General features: G+C 35.9%; 1 protein-coding gene across 9 annotated transcripts in view; it reads right to left on the bottom strand.

The window, feature by feature from the left end:
• ZNF438 (zinc finger protein 438) overlaps positions 1-16,576 on the bottom strand; it is a 177,639-nt gene that overhangs the window by 22,734 nt on the left and 138,329 nt on the right. For 8 of the 9 annotated variants that reach the window (XM_025397921.1, XM_025397923.1, XM_025397919.1 and 5 more), the window contains one exon: positions 8,889-8,956. In XM_025397921.1, coding sequence (XP_025253706.1) covers positions 8,889-8,925 — 37 coding nt within the window. In that variant the 5' untranslated portion in view covers positions 8,926-8,956. Of the gene's footprint in view, positions 1-7,246; positions 7,426-8,888; positions 8,957-16,576 lie in introns of all 9 variants that reach the window. The other variant, XM_025397926.1, reaches the window with a different exon arrangement.

Raw genomic sequence — 16,576 nt, 5'->3', positions numbered from 1 at the left:
GTTTTATTCCCTTCACCTTTGTTTCCTTGAGAATATAACATGGCAGATCAATAGGAGAGAGTTTTGATAATAAAGTATTAAAAGGTAATTCATCCTAACACAAATATTAATTATAATTAAAATATCACTAGCTGTCAATGTTAGAATATGAACCAAATAAAATGCTTGACAAAAATGTTATATAATGTTTCAGAAACTTATTTGAATTTATATTTATGGAATATCAGATAAGTTATATTCAAATGACATTTATATTTTCCCCCAATTTTAAGAAATATCATCACAAGATACTCTTGGTAGTATATAATCTTTTCAAAAAACAGAGCAGTGTTTTTAAAGAATTTTTTTTTTTTTTTTTTTTTTTTTTGAGACGGAGTTTCGCTGTTGTTGCCCAGGCTGGAGTGCAATGGCACGATCTCAACTCACTGCAACTTCCGTCTCCCCGGTTCAAGCAATTCTCCTGCCTCAGCCTCCCGTGTAGCTGGGATTACAGGTGCCTGCCACCCCACTCAGCTAATGTTTTGTATTTTTAGTAGAGATGGGGTTTCACTACTGGTTTTGAACTGCTGACCTCATGTGATCTGCCTGCCTCAGCCTCCCAAAGTGCTGGGATTATAGGCGTGAACCAGTGCACCCGGCCTGAAGGATTTTTTTAAACAAAAAGTATTCAAAGTCATTTAAAATTATTTTATCCAAACAAAAGTAATCACAAGTTGCTCTTCCTTATTAATACAAGTTAGATGCTGGAATTCTATAAATGTTTTTAGGATTTTGGTGCCCATTAATTTAAAGATAAGAGCAATATGTTTACTCTATTAAAAGCATTACTAGATTTATGAATTTCTATTCCTATTGCTATTGGATTTTTAAAAACAGAAAATGCCTATCCTTTACTTTTGGCTGCATAACATCCTAAATACCCCGGTCAAACTACTTTGCTTTTATCCCTGCTCGACCCACCACGCTAACCATCTGCATAAATAAAGATGCAAGCATCTGCCATATTGCAAATGGTCTCAGGGGCAGATGTTTCCATCCTTGTGTTCATGTCACTGGGGCTGGGTACATTATTTGAACAGATGTACACAATCTGAAAGTGTTGTGTCCCACAGTGAAATGTCTCCAACTGCTTTCTATCACAGTACATAAATGCTATTTGCACCTGCATTTATGTTAATGATATAAACGCAGCAGGGGTTCTGACAAAGTGAGATGTGATGCTATGAAATATATTTACATGGTTAATTGGAATTTCTGAGAGACTCTGCTGCCAAACGGCCACACTGGCAATGATACATACCCAAGTAAATTATCTGATTACCAGCCTGCTTTTTAAGCCACAGAAATACAGCTATTTCGGCCGGCCACAGTGGCTCACGCCTGTAATCCCAGCACTTTGGGAGGCAGGCAGATCACCTGAGGTCAAAAGTTCGAGGCCAGCCTGGGTAACATGGTGAAACCCCGTTTCTACTAAAAATACAAAAAATTAGCCAGGTGTGGTGGTGTGTGGCTGTGATCCCAGCTAGTTGGGAGTCTGGGGCAGAAGAAACGCTTGAACCAGGGAGGCAGAGGTTGCAGTGAGCCAAGATCGTGCCATTGCACTCCAGCCTGGGCAACAAGAGCCAAACTCCATCTCAAAAAAAAAAAAAAAAAAAAAAAAAAAAAAAAAAAAAAAAAAAAAAAGAAAAGAAAGAAGAAAGAAATACAGCTATTTCAAACAACAAAAATAATCATAATCTAAATTTACTAATATTTTAAACTCTAATATTTTATTTCAACTTCCATATATGGCGGGTCTACTTTATGGTTTTAGGCCACCCAGGTCATTTCCATTTATTCTACAAGGATATTTCTACAGGCATGTGTGTGTTTTCCATTTGTTCTTCTGTCAACAGTATAACATACTAATAATACACAATGGTATTTTGTAGAAGTTATTACATCGGAAAGTTCCAATTTCCAACATTAAGGAGTTAACCAAAACCAGCTTGCAAATGTCAATCTGTACTTGCTCTGCAGCATAAAATGGTACCAAAAGTCCAAGAACAGCATTTACACCACTTGTTAAGATCAAAATGTTTCCATATGAATATCACATATTTGGAAACATAATATTTTGGTAATACACAGGGAATGATATTTTCCCCCAATAATGAGGTCATAAAGCAATGTTAACCACTAAATTCAAAGCATCGAATTACAGTGGTACTCCTTGCTACTGTGCATTCAATGTGAGGGCTGGAGAGTCACAGATCTTGCAACAGTAGTTTTCTTTGTAGCTTTACCGAACTAAGAATTTATGGTCACCTTCAAATAATATATTACTTTATTAACTTGAAGTTTATAATACTAACTATGCACAAAGTCATTTTATCTGAGAAAAACATCATAAAAAATAGTTTTTATTCTGCACATTATCCTGATGCTTCTACTGTGCTTTCAAAGTTTTTACAAGGCGTATTCATATACAGTTGATTCTCGTTATTTGCAGATTCTGTATCTGTGAATTTCCCTAATTGCTAAAATTTATTTTTAACCCCAAAATCAATACTTGTGGTGCTTTCATGGTCATTCATGGACATGTGTGGAGAACAAAAAAGTCTGAGCCACTTGACAGGCAAATTCCCAGCTGAGGCAGAACAAGATGATGTCCTGCTTTCTTCCTTCAGCTCTCATACTGTAAACACACATACTTTTTGCATTTCAAAAACTGCCACTTTTTTTTGCACTTTTTGTGCTTTTTCTTGGTGATTTTACTGTTTACTTATGGTCTCCAGCATAGTGCTGGGTGCTGTCTAGTGCTCCTACACACAAGACAAGTGTGATGTGCTCTTCGGAGAAAACACTTGTATTAGAGAAGCTTTGTTGAGGCATGAGTTATAGTGCTTTTGTCTCTGAGTTCAATGTTAAAAAATTAACCCTGTCTATTAAAGTATTTTTTTTAACAGAAATACACTTATAACAAGGTCATGTATCAGTTGTTGACAAAAATGTTGTGATTAGAGGCTCACAGGAACCTAAACTTGAATATCCCCTGGGAACAAATGGCTCAGTATTTGCTAATTCAGTATTCCTAATAACCTTCTAGAAAATAAATACTACAAATAATGAGAATGAGAATCAACCATACCTACTGCATTTGACCGTTACAGGGCAAGAATTACTATCCCCATTGGAAAGACAAAGGGATTGAGGTTTACTGATTTGGCCAAAATCACAGAGCCTAAAAAGAAGCACATAACAATGACCAGAGCTCAGCTGTCCAGATCAGTGTTCTTCCACCAGATGGAGAGGAAAGGGCAAGGAGGAAAAGAAAAAAATAGAGAGCTTAAGAAAATAGCTTTCATACCATGTTCGAAACAGTGAAACTACGATTAGATAACAAGAGTAAACCACTTTCAGGTTAAATCCCCATAAAAGGAAACCCCTGCTTGGATAGGCAGCCCAGTGTTATTAATTACAACAGCTGCAAGAGAGAAGAGCTTAGTTTGGTTTTACTTTCCTCCGCCTTTGCTTCTTTTGCTGTCTCTTCAAAGGCAATAAATACTTGTTAAATGAACATTTGCTTTCATTGGCTTTAGAATTCCATCCACTTCGGTGCTTCATTAAAAAAAAAAGATCACAACATTTTCACAGCATCAGATGTGATTTATAAAAACTGTTTCAGGGTTTAAGACATTTTATACATAATTTAATATGCATTTGAGAGACTACTACATGCAGGGGTGCTTTAAACCCTGCTAAAGACAGAAAATTCATCAAGAACTTTGTAAAAGACCTAACTGATACTAAGTCCAAAATAAGTAAGATCTTTTCCCCAAACTTTAAAAATGGTATGAGTATTAACTAGCTCCTCCCTAAGTGTGCCTTACTTGAGTTCTAATATCCTATATTCATGAATACCAAAATGTTAGGTCTGTAAGCTATAAGTATATACTTTTATGTCTGCAAGACATAGAATACATTTTTAGACAGTATCATAACTATTTATTTTTTATTGAATCAGAAAATCTGGGGTTTTTTAAAGGATTCAAATATGAATTCACATGATAGACAGTAATGGCCTTGGCTGTGCAGTCCAATCATGTACAGATTTGGGAAATCAGTAGTAGCTGTACAGCACATGTCCAGCTAACTGCAGTGGGTCCAGAGGGGGCCACCTGTGTGTCTGCCTCAAAGCATTTGCTTTCTCTCCATCCCCATTTCTTACTTTTATGAAATAGAAATAGCACTCACAATTTGAAAGCTTCCTTTAAATAATACAAATGTTATGACAGAGTTGAGAAAAGTGGTAGAAGAACTGTATAAGAAAACTTTTCTACCTGCAGAAGATTTGTCTAGGAAATGGCAAACTTAACTGTAAGGCTGACAAGTGACTAAGAATTGAGAGACTCGATGGGGTGCGGTGGCTCAGGCCTGTAATCCCCGCACCTTGGGAGGCCGAGGAGGGCGGATTACGAGGTCAGGAGTTCGAGACCCAGCCTGGCCAACATGGTGAAACCCCGTTTCTACTAAAAATACAAAAATTAGCCAGGCGTAGTGGCTTGCTCCTGTAGTCCCAGCTACTAGGGAGGCTGAGGCAGAAGAATCGCTTGAACCTAGGAGGTGGAGGTTGCAGTGAGACAAGACTGCACCACTGCACTCCAGCCGGGGTGACAGAACGAGACTCTGTCTCAAAAAAAAAAAAAAAAAAAAAGAATTGAGAGACTCCACTAAAACAGACTCTCACTTGACTTAAATGAAGACTCCTTCCTGACCAATGAACAATGGGGTTTGCATTAACCAACTGTGTAGGAACTTAAAATTCATTCTGACTACCCAAGGTACAAACTTCAATGATCAACTGGCATAATCACAGTGAACTACCTCTTCTTAGCACATAAAACACATACAGTCCCTGTCAGAGAATCATTTGGTGATACCGCTCACCTGTGTGAGTTTTCTTATATGGCACGTAAATAAATTGACTTGCATTTTTAATTAGTGTGGTGACTGTCTTTCACCAAATCTAAATAGTTGGCCTTATTATGTTGTTTTCATGCCTCTTTTTTGAAAAACACAGTTTAGTTCATCATTTGAAAATATCAGACAAAAAAAGGAATATGGAAAACTAAATCGTATCCCTAAATCCTGAAAGAATGATACAGAAAACTACAACAAAATAAGTCTCATGAACTTCTCAAAATTCTACAAATTATATTCTCACACAAAAAGGAATAACGGTGACACTAGGTTATAATAGAAAACCTATAATACAGTATAACTTATCATTAGAGTGATAGCACAATGTTAAATCTCTTTATCTGAAATTAGATAACATTTAAGTAGAAGAAACCAGAATTTCAAATTTGTTTTCTCCGTTAATAATGCTGCCAGTTCTTCCTAGCTTTAAACCCCCTGGCCTAAATTCCACTTGCTTGACTTGTACATATATGTTAATATCCTGAACAAATGTCATCTCTTCCATTGTGTTTCCTGACCAGCCTCAAAATCTTTAGCTTAACCAACTGTTCTTTCATTCTGATTTTCAAAGTATGCCATACTCACTTCTAGTACAGCATTAGTCATGCTTTATTCTAGTTAAGGACATGCATATATGCTGTTCCAACAGGATTTTAGAGCCTAAAAGCTCAGGCTCTGTATGACTTACCTTTGGATTCTTCACAGCATCTGATAGTTCCTGGTACAAATTACCTTGGTGATCATTAAACCTGCTTCTACCATATGAACTTTGTTTGGGGACAGTGTGTTGGTACAGCATATTTTCCTTAATTTAAGGCTCACAACTCTGTTGGTAATGTCTTATCTAAATTTTATACAGAAATGCATATAATATGTGTGTATGTGTTTATAAGTTGGAAATTCAAAGGTATCATAATTTATAGCTAGCCATCAATGGTTTGTTAAATAAATCAATCTGCATTCAATAAATAGCATGTGCCCAGCAAACTTCTCATGTCACACAAATTATGTACATGTAATTAAACAAATATATATGTAATATATATGTATACGTGTGTGTGTATATATATATCAGACAAAATATATATATATATTTAGAGACAAGGTCTTGTTCTGTTGCCCAGGCTACAGTGCCATGCATGGCATGATCACAGCTCACTGCAGCCTCAAACTCCTAGGCTCAAGCAATCCTCCTAGCTCAGCCTTCCAAGTACCTGGGACTATAGGCATGAGCCATCATGCCCAGCTAATTTTGAAATTTTTTTTATAGAGATGGAGTCTTACTATGTTGCCCAGGCTGGTCTCAAACTCCTGGCCTCAAGTTATCCTCCTAACTCAGCCTCCCAAAGTGCTGGGATTACAGGTGGGAGCTGCTACACCTAGCCATAAATTATATTTGATCATAAACAGAATCATAATAAATCTGATGCTTTTGTTAAAACATATTAATAGTAACCTAAGACATACAGAAAGCATTTGAATGAATGAATAAATTAATGAATAACTGGGCAATTCTTAGGCGTTACACATATTCATATACATAATTTTTCCTTATAGATGTAATTTCCCATAATTTGTTATAATTTCTGCTCACTTTGATTTAAAATGGCTTTAAGCATTCATATGTGTGATTAAGCATAGTATTTTTGATCAGAGAAGAAAAAGGAGATGATCAAAAATTATTAGAAATATTCTTTATAAATTTTAAATTACAAATTATTCTAAATACTTATAGAAATATTCTTTATGAATTAAATATTCTTTATAAGTATTCTTTATAAATATATGTTCTCTATAATTTATATAAATATTCTTTATAAATTTTATGATAGATCTGGGTTCAAATCTTGGATCAGTCACTTACTTGTTGGTGGTCTTGGCAAAAAATACCTAATCTTGAATTTGTAAAATAAGGTTTACGTCTAACTTATTGTGAAGATTAAATAAAGGATGTAAAGTTGTAGGCAGAATGATATCACACTGGAGGCACATGATTTAGGTTTTTTAAGGCTATTACATCTCCTCTGTCAAATTCCAGGATTGGGCTTAAGCATCTTTAGTCCCAGAAAAGATTGGTGAGGAGGTTCACTTGAGCTCTGGGTAGGGCAAAGGGGTCTTACTTTCTGGTCAATGGAGGTATCCAAGCTTATGTTATAGCCCAGAGAGGTAGACATCAGAACAAAACAAACTGTGATGAGAATCAAAGCAGCCAAGAGGTGTGAGTGCTTTCTCCCTCTGTATCAGCCAGAGCGAAGTGGCTCGTTGTTTACTCATATAGACTCACCTTTTTAGAGCCAGAAAAGAACACTTAGTCTTTCTCGATTTTTAAATGAGAAAACTGAGGCTCAGTGGCAAAATAACTTTGCCTGGGGTTCCACAGCTGTTTGGAGGCAGGTCTGGAATGGAGTCCAGCTTTCCTGATACTTGCTCCATTATTTTTACTGCTAAGCCTCTCCTCGCTTACTTGGATAAAAGAAGGTAATATCAGCTTGGACACCGAATATCAAACCCTTGATCAGCTACCTAGGGCTCCACAAATCTTCCAGAGAATATATACCAAAGAACACTCAAGGAAAACACATGCTCTTGATTTCTAGTTGGGGTTTCCCATCTCCTTCCCTGCCCTAGTGTTCCCGGCTGGATTTTGTGTGAGTCTCAGGGACTCTCACTCTCCCTTGGGATAAATTCCTGGATAACAATCAAACCAAGCGGTCTGCTTCCTGCTTACTCCTCATGGGTCTCCCTGGAGCATGTTTGGCCTTCCAAGGTCATTAGGCATTCCCAAGCAAGAGGCAGCCTCATGGCCATCTCACTGACCAGTCTCAAAGATGAGGAGGTCCCAGATATTAATAATAGCCATTAAGAACGGTAGTTTTATCATCATATCAGTGCCTACTACGCAAACAACAATATGCTGGGTGATTTACATATCCTATAGAGTGGGACTTATTATCTTCATTTTACAGATTTACAGATGTGGAAGCTGAGGTCAAGTGATATACCTAAGGTTTTACAATTAAGTGGTAGGACTGAGTTTCAAATCCAGATTCCATGCGCTCAAGAGTTATGATACTACCCTTCTCACTGACAGAGATCAGAGTGTCTGCTCTATTTAAGGGCCCTTCATAACAAGTTCTCTCCCTTTTACTAAAAGCTGCATGTTCTACTAAGACAGCCTAATTTTGCCTCATTAAAGATATGTCTTTTTTCTCACACACATCAGAACTTCTCTTCCATGTGGAAGAGACTAGATGGGGCAGGGAAAGACTGGTATTTCTCCCTGGGGTTAGAGTGTACCCTTTATGGCGAGGATAATTTAAATACTCTTGATTAAGAAAGGACTCTACCTCCATCTGGAGGTCCAGGTTCTTCTGGAAGGTCCAGAAGTGCCTGTTAAAAAATCATCATTTTATTTTTTACACATTGTATAGAGTAAAATAGTTTTTCTATTTCTTTTAAAATGGATTATCAGGGGAAACAGGTCAAAGAAATGTATACATAAATTCTATATCCTCTAAGTGTATGTCTACAGATGTGTATATGAATATGTATGCATATATTCTTCTACTCACTAAAATACTTGTGTTATTTTGCTTCAATAAAGCCAATATTTTTTAATTTCATTGATATCTGTTAGTGCCAGTTAACTGCCAGTGAATAAGCAGGGCTCTGTGAGTTTTGGGTGGAATGAGATGGCCCTGCTCTCAAGGAGCTACAGCCTAGAAAAGGAGACAGGTCCTTAAAACTCAGGAATCCATATACACTCAAATTATTTACCAAAAGAAATGAGTTTTCATATATAATTATAATTTTTGTTTTTAATTCTAAGAAATAAGTTACCTTATGATTAGAGGTCAATGATATTCAATGTATTAAATTAAAACTATAACAGACACATCACCAGTTTCCTCAGCAGTTTATCTTACCTTCATCTTTTGGTGGTACTGCTAAAGAATTCTGCATTATGATGTACTGGACTTGAATAGTATCTTTCCTAAAAATAAGCAAGCACAAATAAGTACTGGAAAGTAATTGAGAGAGCATGTTAACGCATACTAAATATAGAAATTCTAAGCTGTTTTTTAAAGTTTGTTTTATAACTACACGAGTAATAAAAAATGCATTGAGTTATTAAGAATTGATGTTTTTATTTCTTCTCATTTTTCTACAAACAGGATTTTATTGGATGTACTAGAATGGGCCTGGAGACAGATGCAACGACACATCAGGGGCCTTACTCACATTTCTGCTCTCATGGGGTCATGTGTAAGTAGGCAAAGTTAAGATTCTCTGAAAATGTACTCTCTGATAATTGATTCATATACTTTAAGAACAAATAGCTAAAATGCTTAACAGTTTAAAGGTAATATAATTGCAATATAATCATTTGATGAAATATAACTCAGTCATTAAAATGCAACTGTGAAGATTACGTAGCAACATAAAAAAGGTTAATGAGGCGATGCACTGGATGAACATGCTAAATGACAGACACCAGCATTACAAATATACAAAAAATAAAGGCACAGGAAAACACATGGAAGAAAATATGTCAATATATAAATTTACAGTGTGTTTGGTGATGGAATTACAGGTGTTCTCCCCCATTCCCCACATTTTAGCTATTTTCCAAATTGTGAGTAATGTAGTATTCCATATTAATAAAATATCTGAATAAGGCAACTCAAATCTTTGAAAAATAGAAGTAATTTTTTAAATAAGTTCTTAAACAAAAAAGTGTTTCTAAGCATGACACCAAGTACAGAGCCCATTAAGGTAAAGACTGATGAATTTTTCGGTTTAAAATTTTAAATATTTTTAAAGTAAGAAAATTGGACAAAATTAAAAGGCATGATTACTACTTCTAGCCAAGATGGAGTAACAGAGACCAGATTCATGCTTCTGCCTGAAACAACCAAAACACAGACAGAATATATGAAACAATGTTTTCAAAACAGTGAACATCAGTGATAGAAGCAGGAGGCAGAGAAATTCTAGGCAGAGAGGGGCGGGTCCCCCGTGAAACGGCACCTTCAAGACAAAGTAGCCCGAAACCTGCGGCCCAAGGTGAGAACTTCTATCCCTGTTTGCCTGTTCTCTCCTGATTGGTTCTTTCTGAATAATGTCTTTTCACCAATCAAATGTTGCCTTTTCCAAAACTACCCATGGCTTGCCCTGCCCCCCATTCTGTGCCTATAAAGACCCTGGACTCAGTCAGTAGAGGAGAGAAGCAGCTGGACTGAAGAGAAGCAACTTGACTTCAGAGGGACGGCTACACTTCAGAGAAGAGACAGCTTAATTTTGGAGAGACGGTTTGACTTCAGGGAAGACTACCTGACCGTCCCGTCCTTTCCAGCTCCTCTCTCCGCTGAGAGCCATCCATCGCTAAATAAAATTATCTGCCTCCACCTTCATTCTTCAAGTGTTGGCATGACATCATTCTTCTTGGACACCACACACATCTGCCTTCAAGTGTTGGCATGACATCATTCTTCTTGGACACCACACAAGAGCTTGGGACCCACTGGATGTAGGTACCCAAAAAAGGCTGTCACACTAGCCCTTGCTGGCGGAGTAGAGACGCCCCACCTGACAAGACAAGGGGCCCACTGAGCTGGTAACACACTGCGGTCCACAAATGGCAAAACTAAGCTAAGAGAGCACTGCAGCATGCCCTCTGGGATTTCGGGGATCACAGGCACTCCCACCTGGGCACCGCCGCAAGGTGTGCATGGAGCGTGCTCCTGCCAGCACCCAAAGCAACCAGCCTGATGCTGCTCTCATTTGCTCACGAGCTCCCTCCTGCAAGGGGTTGAGTGTGGCGGGCTGAGTAAACAGGGCATCCCCATTGCAAACCTGACAAAGGGGTCAAGAAAAATCCTGCATCATCATGTCAAGAAAAACTGATCCCTGAGAGCCAGTAAACAATTGCAATGAGCCCTATGGCAACAACTGTGATGAGCTCTATGTAAGGAAAGATCCTTGCAGAGATTTCCAGAATACTGGAAAAGAGGGCTACACACAGAGCACAACAGAGAGGGTCCTTGCTGGGTTATTTACCTTTGTAATGATCAACACAGGCAAGTGAGGAAACACCCCAAGACCAGGGAAAGGTTCAAGGTACACTACAGTCACAGAGGAACAGGAATATTGCCTGTTGCCATTAGCTAGGGTGAAAAAACTCACAATTCACAAAGGAATGGGTAGAGTACACAGAAGGGTCTTGCCTTAGTAGGGGGGAATACTTAATTCTAGACTGTGTATTTCTCTGGTTTCACATAAATCTTAAATCAAGACATGAAAAAATCAAACTGTTTCAAATTATTTTAACCATGTACCAGAACAAATCACAAAATATTTATAGAAATACAAAAATATCTACCACCAAATAAAGTAAAATTCATAATGACTGACATTTAATGAAAATTATCAAGCATGCAGAAATGCAGAAAAATATGATCCATAATTTAGAAAACAATCAAAACTGACCAGGACTGACACATATTAGAATTAGCAGACAAGGACATTAAGTGTATAACTGTATTTCATACGCTCAAAATGTTAAGTACAGGTAGAAAAGATATGAACAAATTCACATAAAATTTCTAGAGATAAAAACTATAACGTATAAGATGAAAAATATACTGCATGAAATTAATGGTACATTAGACATGTCAGAAGAAAATATTAGCAAATCTGAAGACACAGCTATCGAGACTACACAGAATGGAGAAGACAGTAAAATTAAAAAAACAAAAAACAAAAATCAGAATCGAGAGCATCAGTGAGCTGCAGGCCAACTTTAAGAAGATTAATATGCCAGTATTTGAAGAGGGGAGAGATGGAAGGGCAAAAAAATTATTTTTAAGAAAGAATGGCAGAACATTTTCCAAATTCGATGAAGCTGTGAACACACAGATCCAAACATCTCAAAACACCGATTCACAAGAAACATGAAACCATACTAAGGTATATCATTGCCAAACTGCTCAAAACTAGTGAAAAAAAAAGTTTTTAAAGGCACCCAGAGAAAAAGACACATTGCATATAAAGGAACAATGATAAGGATAACAACAGATTTTTTACTATTAATAAAATGATGCAAGTCTGGCCAGGCGCGGAGGCTCATGCCTGTAATCCCAGCACTTTGGGAGACCGAGGTGGCACAGCACCTCAGGTCGGGTGAGACCAGCCTGACCAACATGGAGAAACCCCCGTCTCTACTAAAAATACAAAAATTAGCTGGGCATGGTGGTGCATGCCTGTAATTCCAGTTACTCGGGAGGCTGAGGCAGGAGAATCGCTTGAACTCAGGAGGCGGAGGCTGCGGTGAGCCGAGATCATGCCATTGCACTCCAGCCTGGGCAAAAAAAAAAGAAAGAAAGAAAAAAGAAAAAGAAAACAAACAAAAACAAAAACAGTGCAAGTCTGAAGACAATAAACAATAAGAACAACTGTAATCTAGAATTCTTAGAACTCCAGGCCCTGATGTCTTCTCTAGTGACTTCTACTGAATATTTAAGGAAGAAATAATACCAATTATATATAAATCCTTCCAGAAAATTGAAAAGGAGGAAATGTTACTATCTAAAAAGTCAGCATTATCTAGATATCAAAACCAGACAAATCTATTATGAGAAAAGATTCCTATGGCCCAATATCCCTCATAAGCACATATGCAAAAGTAATAAACAAACTTCTAGCAAATCAAATCCAACAATATGAGAATACATCGTGATCAAGTAGAGTTATCCAGGAATACACAATTGGTTTAACATTCAAAATAAATGTAATTTACCATCTTATTATGTTAAAAAAGAAAACTACACGATTATTTAAACAGATACAAAAATTGCATGTGATAAAATCCAACATCCATTACTGATAAAAAAAATCCTTTATAAATTTAGAAAGGAACTCCTCACTATGGTGAAACACATCTATTAATATGAGAAACTAAAGCTAAAATCATGCTAAATAATGAAAGACTAAATGCTTTCCCTCTAAGTTCACAAACAAGAGAAGGATATCTATTCTCACCACTTCTATTCAACCCTGTATTGGAAGTTCTAGCCAGTGCAATAAAACAAAAATAAATAAAATGTATTCAGATTGTGAAGCAAGACTTAAAATGGTCTTTATTTGCAGATGACATGATTGTCTAATTAGAAAATTCAATAGAATCTACAAACAAAGCCCTTCTAACTAATAACTGAGTTTAGCAAGGTTACATAATACAAGATCAATATGCAAAAATAAATTATATTTTTGTATCCTAGAAATAATCAGCAATTGAGACAAAAAATCAGAAATTGAGACACCATTTATAACAGCATAAAAAATGAAATAATTAAGGATAAGACTGGCAAAGTATGCGAAAGACCTATACACTGAAAACTAAAAAACACTCATAGAAATTTTAAAAGATCTAAACAAATGAAGAGATATACCACATTCAAAGGTTGGAAGACTCAATGTTGTTAAAATGACAATTTTCTTCAAATAGATATATAGATTCAATGTAATCCTCATCAAAATCCCAGTAGACTTTTTGTAGAAATTAACCAATTTTTAAAATTCACATGAAAATAGAAAGAGCTCAGAATAATCAAAACTTCCTTAAAAAAGAAGAAACAAATTGGACTGATGCTACTTTAGTTTCAAGAAAGAGACATATAGATCAATGCAACAGAATAGAGAGTCCATAAATAAATCCACATAGATATGTATTTTCATGAAAGTCCAAAGGGAAAGCTGTGGAACATGAATAGTCCCTTCAACAAATGATGATGCTTTCTCTATATGCGAAAAACAAAAAAAGAACTTTGAGCCATACCTCACACCATATACAAAATTTGAAATGCATCATATACCCAAATGTAAAACACAAAACTTCTAAAAGAAAATACTGTGCCCTTTAGTCAGGCATAGGTATCTTAGACATAGCATCTGAAACATAATCCATAAAATAACAAACTAATGTGCTAAACTTCATCAAAATTGCAAACTTCTGCTCTTCAAAAGATACCAATAAGAGAATGAAAAGACAAGCCATAAATGGGAGAAACTATTTGAAAATAATCTGATAAAGAAATTGTATATAAAACTCTCAAAACTAAGTAAGAAAACACATCTCCCAATTTTTAATGGGCTAAAGAGGTGAACATACACTTCTCCAAAAAAGATACATGGCTTGCAAATAAGAACATGAAAAGATGTTCAACATCACTGGTTATTAAGAAAAGATACACCTGCCTTAGGATGCAGCTAATCCCTTCCTACCAACCCAAGAGAAACGAAAGCATATGTCTACACAAAAACTTGTACAAGGAATGTTCACAGCAGCTATATTTGTAGTAGTTCCAAGCCAGAAACAACCCAAATGTTCACCAACAGATGGAATATATAAACATACAATGGAACATTACTCAGCATTTTAAATGAACTGTTGATCTACATCACAACAGAAATGAATCTCCAAAAACATGATGCTATATGAAAGAAGATAGACATTAAAGAGCAATACTCTATGATTCTACTTGCATAAGATTTTACAGACTGTAAACTATAGTGGCAGAAAGCAGATCAATGGTTGCCTGGGGACAGGGGAGACAGAGAAGGTTGGGGGAGAGACTCTACAAGCATACACCCATCCACTGAGGTGAAGAATATATTCATTATCTTGATTATGATTAAGTTCCAAGGGTGTATACGTATGTCAAAATTTATCTCACTGTACTTTAAATATATGCAATTGACTGTATGCCAATCATATCTTAATATAGCTGTTAAAAATTAAAAGGTAAATATTGAGAAAAAATTTAAAAATTCTAATAGACATACAGACATACATTTATTCATTTAACAGATGTTGTTTGTAGTGTTACTATGCACTCTGGAAAAGACATAGTAGACATGGTTCTTGTATTCCTGTCTAATATAAAAGAAATAACAATGAGATAATGCTCCACTATAAAAATGAGTAAGGACTTAAAAAATTTATAAAAGACAACATTTAACAAGTAATCATCAGAAAGAATGTTAAGACTTACTAAAAATCAAAGAATTGCAAATTTCTAAAATAATACTACTTTTTTGCCTCAAATTGGCAGAAAAATAATACAAACTTTTGGAGAAGTCTGAGGAAAGGGGTATGCTCATTTACTTCCTGTATTATAGTTGGTACAAACTCTCTGGCAATGTGCATCCTGAGCCTTACAATTCTGCATTCCTTTTGGCCCAGACCTTCCTTCCTTCCACATGTAGGAATTTTGCTCAAAAAATTATCATTGTAATGTGTAAAGCCATCATCATTATCATCATCCTCATTACCTTTAAAGAAATGTTAAGGGTGCTGTTTAAAATATACAAAAAATGCAAAACTTAGAATTTGGGTATATTTTTATAATAAAGCTATTTTTAAAAATGTTTCTTAAAATATTAAAAAATATAAAAAATACTTATGACATGTTTTTGTATAAAAGGGCTGGTTATAGCGATGCGCTGTGGCTCACACCTATAATCCCAACACTTTGGGAATCAGAGGTGGGAGCATCGCCTGAGCCCAGAGTTTGAGACCAGCCTTAACAACACAGTGAAACCCATCTCTACAAAAAATACAAAAACTGGCCATGTGTGGTGGTGCGTATCCATAGTCCAGATACTCAGGAAGCTGAGGTGGGAGGATCCCTTGACGACCGGAGGTTAAGGCTGCAGTGAGCCCTGACTGTGCTACTACACTCACTGCAGCCTAAGTGACAGACTGAGACCCTGTTTTCATTCCAAAAAAAGGGTTGGTTACAGAGCAGTATGTCAGTTATTTTTTCATAACTCAAGAGAAAAATTACCCAATAATAAAAGTATGTATCTCTCAGTGGGGCATTAAAGTGCTACACAACTCTTCCCTTTTATGCTTATAAAGTGATACTACATAGTTTCCCCAATGAATAAATACTGCTTTTGCAATCAGAAAAAAAGTTTTAATTTTCATTGTTTTGAAATACTATGTTAGAAAAGGAGTGCCATCAAAATAATTTTAACTGTATTCCTAATATCTTGGTTTTTCATGTAGGACACCCACTCAAATGAAATTGTATTGTCTTTTGCTGTGACATAAAGCACTGCTGCATTTAATTCTATTATAATTATTAAACACGAATAAATTATGTAATAAATATACCTAACACCTGTTAAAAAACGTTTGGATAGTTACAAAATATTGCATCCTCTGATTTGACTGGATAATAAGATAAATACGCTGGCAGAAAATATGCATTAAACAGTTACATAAACTCTAACAGTATTTAATAAATCTTATACTATGATTCCTTGGGTAAGTGTGCATTTTTATTCAAGGAATCATAATATAGCACTAACAGCCACTGCATCCTTCATAGTTTATAAGGAAAAACCTCTGAAAATTATAACCTGACTTTTCTTACTTAAATTGCTGAAAAGTATATTAAATAGAAAAATCTATCAGAAAGGAATAAAATTAAAGAACGCAAACAGCGAATACAATCAATTATAGCAAGATCTAATACAATGTGCTTTATAAATCACTGTTACATGATTAATTTTCGTTTTAGTTAATAAGCCATTTTTAAACACAGTT

The sequence above is a fragment of the Theropithecus gelada genome, chromosome 9, assembly GCF_003255815.1.
Source record: "Theropithecus gelada isolate Dixy chromosome 9, Tgel_1.0, whole genome shotgun sequence".
Taxonomy (NCBI): domain Eukaryota; kingdom Metazoa; phylum Chordata; class Mammalia; order Primates; family Cercopithecidae; genus Theropithecus; species Theropithecus gelada.
Note: the sequence above shows the minus strand (reverse complement) of the source record. Positions and strands in the feature narration are given on the sequence as shown.